Raw genomic sequence first — 7,388 nt, 5'->3', positions numbered from 1 at the left:
AGTACATCTGCATAGCTTCCTTCCTATTTCACTAAACCTATCTTCTTTGTCCAGAACAAATGTTATCTTCTTTAATTCCCCATCCTGGGATCTATTCTTTCTCTATTCTATCATAGCATTTTATATGTATCTCAGGTTGGTTTTTATCACTTTCTACATGGAATTAAAGTTATTTATATGTAGGTGCTATCTCTAGTTTATACTATAAATTTCTTAAATATAAGAGCTCTGTTGAATATATCTTTTTTACACATTTCAATTGTGATATATATGTACATATGTATATGCATAAAACATCTAGCTTGAATTTATTAATAATTACAAAACAAACCCAATGTACAGTTTATCCACCATCCCAGTCAAGAACAGAGCAGAGGCCTCTGTACATGCCCACTCCCACATTCTGTTTGTATCAATTGTGGTTTTCTTTGTTTTTACACAACAATAGAAAGATGGCTGAAAGACTTGGGAAACGCCCCCACAAAGGTGTGTTTAATTTCATCAGTAGTTAAGGAAATGCAAGTTAAGACAATATTAGCACTAAGGTCTCTCCAAATTGGCATAATTTAAAAACCTAGTAATACCAAGTGTTGGCAGTGGGAACTCTCACACACTGTTGATGGGAGTATAAATTGGTACAACCACTTTGGAAAATAGTGTCACATTATATAGTAAAGTTGAAAATATATCTAACCTATGATTTAGCTATTCCATTACTGGCTCTTTCTACATTCTCTCTTCAAAGCCTGGCTCAACTTTGACTAGTAGCTAAGTCTCCTTTCTTGAAATTCTGGGCTCTTTCTACATTCTCTCTTCAAAGCCTCGCTCAACTTCCACCAGGGAGCTTTCCCTGCCCACAAGATTCTTTCTCATCTCTGAAGAGTTCTAATTATTATTTCTATTTTACTCCCTTGACAATGACCACAAATGCCTTAGCATATATATATGTATAAAGTGTATACATTAACTTTTTGCTGGTTAAATGTGCTACAATGATTTTATCCCCTACCTCCATCCCCAACACACATATCTTAAGAAAAAAATCAAACCAACAAGTGAAAAATCCCATGTTATGAATGGGAGGTAAGATTCTGGATAGCTGAGCCATGGGATTCTACAGAAATTCCTCTATAAAAGTGTCATTTCTCTGTAAGAACTTGTTTGTTCTCATAGGTCCAGGCTCTTCATCCAGTTCGATGAAAGAAGATCGAATGGCCCATAGAAGTAATGGACTGAGGAGTTGGTGGTTCTTCTTACAAGCTCCAGCCAACAGAAGCTGCTATGATGTTCCATCCGTGTACAAACCTGGGTTCAGATGGCTCCCTATTGGTCAGGAGCTCAGGAGCTCTCCATTCAGCTCTGCTTATAATTACCAGTGGAGATACTATTTAGAAAGAAGATTAACAATTTTTTGTTTGTTTATTTGTTTGTTGCCATATGGGCTTTCTTTTTTCTTTATTTAATTTAATTTTTTAAATTTTATTGTTGAAAGTATTATATATGTCCCCCTTTTCTCCTCATTAACCCCCTCCAGCCTGCCCCTGCCCCCCACCCCAGGCCTTCACCACTCTAGAAAGAAGATTAACAGTTATAAAATACTTTCCCACCCATTATCTTATTTGACCCTCATAACACCCTTGAGGAAGGTGTGGCTGGTGCCATTATCTCTACTTTGATGCTGAGGAAATTGACTCCAAGATAAGTGGCTTGTGCCAGCCTTACAGATGGGGGTAAGTTGTTGAGTTTTGACTAGAAGCTAAGTCTCCTTTCTTGAAATTCTGGGCTCTTTCTACATTCTCTCTTCAAAGCCTCGCTCAACTTCCACCAGGGAGCTTTCCCTGCCCACAAGATTCTTTCTCATCTCTGAAGAGTTCTAATTATTATTTCTATTTTACTCCCTTGACAATGACCACAAATTCCTTGAATTGCTGTCTATCACGATGTATGTGCCCTGTTTCTCTGCACTGCTTGCATGCTGCTCCTGAAGCAAGAACAGTGTCATGTAGCACCTGGTTCCTTCACAGATCTCACACCCTGCCTCTCCTGCAGCTTGTGCCCACTAAACACTGTATGGAACTTGGCTGTCTCTGTAGACTGCAGCATTCAAAAAGCCAACACCAACTACCAAGACTAAAACAAATTTGCCCTGGTCCATTTGTGTTCCATAGAATATGGGAAAAAATTGCTGCTGACAGAGTTATTGAACACTGAGTCATTAATCTCCAAGTACATTACATCAGTCACCATATATGCAGGAGGATTTGCTTTGTTGAAAAAAGAATTACATCTTATAGTCTTATATTTGTATTCTCCGGGGCGCCTTTCCACACAGCAGGAAATTATCATGAGAGAGTATCTGTGAATGATTCATACATCAAATAAGTCCTCTTTGAAATTTACTATCATATAAGGCTACTTTTCTCAGAGACTTGGGCAAAGAAGGCAAGATTGGCTCCTCAAGTTAACAGTAGGCAGTCAAGTTAACTTCTCAAAGCTTTGGTTTCTTCAACTGCAAAATTAAAGCACAAAAATCTGTCTCATGGTGAACAAATATGGATAAAAATGCAAAAATGTCTTTTGACACATCAAGAAATTTCTGGAATTTACAAGATGAGTAAGAATCAAGTAAGATTTGGTTGTCTGTGAATTTAAGCAAGTTAAATTGTGGGAATCAGGGTTTTCTATTATAAAATGAGAGGGTTGGTTTAGACTATTTTTAAAAACTCTTTGAGGGCTAAAGAGTTATGATTCTGTAATGCTAGCCTCAATTGTCAAGAACTCCTAATATTTTATTTTTCCTTTTCCTATACATAAAGCTAAACAAATCATCTAATGCACAAAGGGAGCCTCCTACTTGGACTAATGTGTTTTCACATTGTTTTCAAACATTTCAGAAAGGGGATTCTTCTATGCTTTTACTGCATTATCTTGATCTATTGGCCTTACTCACATTGTCTCTCACTCATCAGACCATTCCTGCAGGGAGAGGCTGGTGTTCCTTTTCCTATACATAAAGCTAAACAAATCATCTAATGCACAAAGGGAGCCTCCTACTTGGACTAATGTGTTTTCACATTGTTTTCAAACATTTCAGAAAGGGGATTCTTCTATGCTTTTACTGCATTATCTTGATCTATAGGCCTTACTCACATTGTCTCTCACTCATCAGACCATTCCTGCAGGGAGAGGGTGGTGTTAATACCCAATGGGCATTTGGCCTCCATTTGACAGATTTCCCATGTGGAAGTGAAAAAGCTCCCCACAGGAATGTGTATTCTGGCAACAAGACATCTCCTTCTGAGTAGCTTCTATAAATGGATTCTCATGTAGTGGCAGCTTGAAATTTGTCTGCTGTGGACTGGGAGTTTGGAGGAAAGAAAGTTAAACCATAAATGAAAATAAAGGCTTGGACTTGGACAGGATGGAGACAGTGAGGGTCCTTGAAAGTGATAAGTACAGGGACAGATACATGAGAGCTATTCCAGTAATCTCAGCTGTATCAAATATACATTAATTATGCCAAAACTTGTTCATATACTTTATTAAATGTATCTTTACAGTTTGTCCTGTGTGTTGTGTTCAAAGAAATGAAATGCCTCTTTGAGGTCACACAACTGATATGAAGAGTAAAAATTTTCATCCAGTTTTGATATCAGAGCTAGTACTCTTTTATACCCATTTTCAGTTAACTGTTACACTGTGGGATGACTTCAACAGAAAATTGAAATATGTAGGCATTAGGCCTTTACCTCTCAGACGATCCACATACATTTCTGCCTTAAATAAAAAAGGCAGAAAGAAACGTGCCCAGAAACACATCTTACTATGTAATGTCACAATTACAATATACAAACTATAGACTTTAATTTCTTATAGGGACCTAATTAATGGCTTAGTGGTGAGGAAAGTTCTTGTTTGGGCTGAAGACAGAAAGAGATTGAGGAGGAAGAAAGAGGAAGAGGAGAAGGGAATAGAGGAAGTAGAAAAGGAGGAACAGGAGGAAGAGGAAAAGGAGAAGGGAATAGAGGAAGTAGAAAAGGAGGAACGGGAGGAAGAGGAAAAGGAGTCAATTCTATCAATCAAATATGAAAAGAAACTAAGCTAAGTCTAGAATGCACTCAGTGCTTGAATAGCAAATCTCCAAATTTGGGTACTTTAGCTTTGGTACCCACTGAGAAGGACTTCTACATGAAGTGGATCCTGGCCTTGCAAGGCTGTTCTATGTGTGTTGCTGGATAGGCTCCATTGTTAAAAGGGGGAAGCAGGAAAATGCATGAGGCAGATCCAGGTTGTCATGGCCTGGGATCCAGGAGAAGCTCCTGATATCTTAGGAGCCAGTGGCCTTATGCCAGAGAAATCTTCTCCTACAAATCAGCCTCATGTTCCAAAATTCTTTCTTCACTCCTTTCTCCACAAGACTCATGATCAACCCTTCTTATACAGACACTGCCCTGTGCATAATAGAATTTGATCATCTCAAAGCTAATTCTCTTGATTTAGCACATCAAGATTTCTGGTTTTCACATTTAAAATATCCATTTTTTTTGCGTGTGTAATCTTGAAATCATGAAATATGGGATGTCTTAGACTAATTATAGCTATAAACGCCATCAAGCAGTTGATATGTGAGAAGTTAAATTAATCTTCACTCCCTTGCCATGCACACACATTCACTCACACCCTCTAGCACATGAAATAAGACCTGCTGGTAGACTTGCATTGTGCGTCATAGTGCCTTTCCTATCTTAAGAATGCAATTTCCACGGGCTTTTTTATCCTCAGAGCATCTAATTACAGAACATCAGAAAGCAACAGGGATCCAGAGGTGAACTGATTATTGAAAAAACAGAGGCAAAGAGGGCACAGAGAGCTATTATGTGTGTTTTCAATAGATTCACCAAACTTAAGGGTGCCGAGAAAGCCAAGCATTTAATTCAGAAGACAAATATCCTCTTTTATAACTCTTGTGGGAAATTGCTTTTTTTTTTCCCAAACCTTCTCTGCAAGTTTTGGTAATGATGTTAGAAAAAGGCCAAAAACATAGAACAGAATGCAGCTCTTTAAAGAAAGATATGTTTATTCAGGTTAAAGTTTAAACAATTTATCTGCTGAAGCTGTCACATACACAAGGTAACTAATTGTTTTCTACCAAGGCTGTCCCAATACTTCAATGGAAGGAGATGGAGAGTATGACACACAACTGGTGAGCAAGAGTGACCTATGGGTGGGCACAGAAGGTGGGGAGTTGGAAGGATTTAATACTGGGTCACCTGACTCTTGGTCCAGTGCTCTCTAAGACATTACAACCTTCTCTAAGACATTATTAAAAATACTGAAACATCTTTTTCAGCATTAGAAATTTTACTTTGCAATCCATGGACCAAAGAAATGAAAAGCAACACACTGTTCATCCCAGTTGAAAAATATTATACAGGGACAATGTGATCCTGACACCAATTTTTATTTTTTTAAATTTCTTTATTGATTAAGGTATTACATATGTGTCCTTACGTGGTATTTTGTGAAAGAGCCATACTCAAGGGGCCAAAGAGCCGCATGTGGCTCGTGAGCCACAGTTTGCCAACCATGGGGTTAGGCTTATATGCATGCATACAAGTCCTTTGGTTGATCTCTCTCCCTTACCCCCACCCTCCCCTACCTTCCCTCTGAGGTTTGATGATCTGATCGATGCTTCTCTGTCTCTGGATCTGTTTTTGTTTATCAGTTTATGTTGTTCATTATATTCCATAAAGGAGTGAGATCATGTGATATTTATCTTTCTCTGACTGGCTTATTTCACTTAGCATAATGCTCTCCAGTTCCATCCATGCTGTTACAAATGGTAAGAATTTTAATAGTGAGTGGAAATTTCTTCCCATTAAAAATAGGAAGGGGAAATTCAGTGCATTCAGCTTGTTTTCATCTTTTGCTTTAAACCATGTCAAGAAACAAATACAAGAAGGATGTAAATGTCCCATGCTGCCATTCACCAAAAATAAAATTATCTTCCTGAGTGAGACATTTCAAAGTGCTGCTTTTACAACATCTCCTAATAGCAGAAGTTACCACTGTTTTTGGAAAAGAAAAAACTGAAATCTGTCAAACCTCAAAAGTCATGAAGGCATTTAGGTCTGATATTTTAGGTATCTGCCTATTTCCTTCTCACACCTAAAGATTGGGAGTGAAGTATGTTGAGCATTTTCCAGAGAGCATTTTTCACTTCTTTGTTTCGAAGGCTGTAGATCAAGGGGTTCAGCATGGGAACCACCACCGTATAGAACACAGATGCTGTTTTGTCCGTGTCCATGGACTGGCTGGAGCTGGGCTGTAAGTACATAAAGATGACTGAGCCATAGAATATGGACACTGCCGTGAGATGCGACGCGCACGTAGAGAAGGCTTTCCTCTTTCCTTCCGCAGACTGTATCCTCTGAATGGAGATGTATATGAAGAGGTAAGAGATGAGAATGACCATGAAGGTGAAAAAGACATTAAAGCCAACAACACAGAAGACAAACAATTTGCTAATATATGTGTTGGAGCATGAAAGAGCTAGGAGTGGGGGAACGTCACAGAAAAAGTGATTAATTTCATTAGAACCACAGAAGGAGAGTCTGAAGGTATTTGCCGTGTGAATGGAAGCATTGAGGAAGCCACAGATATAGGAGCCGATTGTCAGGAGGGCACACACACCTGTGGTCATGGTGCTGGTATAATGAAGAGGCCTGCAGATGGCTGCATGGCGGTCATAGGCCATGGAGGCCAGGAGGTAAACCTCGACAGTGGCAAAACCCACAAACAAAAATAACTGAGCAGCACATCCATTGTAGGAGATGACTTTGTTCCCTGACTGCAATGCAGCCACCATCTTCGGAGCTACAGCTGATGAGTAACCCAGGTCTACAAAGGACAGGTTGCTGAGGAAGAAGTACATTGGAGTGTGAAGGTGGGAGTCTGAGTGGATTATCACCATGATCCCACAGTTCCCAACCAGAGTAATGAGGTAGATGAACAAAAATACCAGGAGGAGGGGAACCTGAAGTTTGGGGTCATCTGTTAATCCCAGGAGGATGAACGTTGTCACTTCTGTGCTGTTCTCCATTGAGGTCAACTTGAGTTTACCCTGGCAATTAAAGAAGAGAAGCCAATGAAACTCAGATGTACAAGAGGAATTTTGGGGTGTTATTGTCAGGAAGGGGGAGAAATCCCCCCTCTACCCTTCTTCAGTTCCTACAGCTTGACTAATAATAAAATAATAACATTGGTGCAAGACTAGATTAATAGGGGGAAAAAATTTAATATGTGCACACAAGAGAACCACAATATGATGCTCAGATCATAAAATGAGGCTCAAAGAAATGATCAAACTAGGCACCCTTTTGTACTTT

General features: G+C 39.1%; 1 protein-coding gene across 1 annotated transcript; it reads right to left on the bottom strand.

The window, feature by feature from the left end:
• Positions 1-6,151: 6,151 nt before the first annotated feature.
• LOC102242963 (olfactory receptor 1444) lies at positions 6,152-7,102 on the bottom strand. Its single transcript, XM_005869379.1, has one exon. The coding sequence runs from the start codon at positions 7,100-7,102 to the stop codon at positions 6,152-6,154; it is 951 nt and encodes a 316-aa protein (XP_005869441.1).
• Between the last annotated feature and the right edge of the window lie 286 nt (positions 7,103-7,388).

This window comes from Myotis brandtii, unplaced genomic scaffold (assembly GCF_000412655.1).
Source record: "Myotis brandtii unplaced genomic scaffold, ASM41265v1 scaffold2920, whole genome shotgun sequence".
Classification (NCBI taxonomy): domain Eukaryota; kingdom Metazoa; phylum Chordata; class Mammalia; order Chiroptera; family Vespertilionidae; genus Myotis; species Myotis brandtii.
This window is presented reverse-complemented; position numbering and strand designations above follow the sequence as displayed.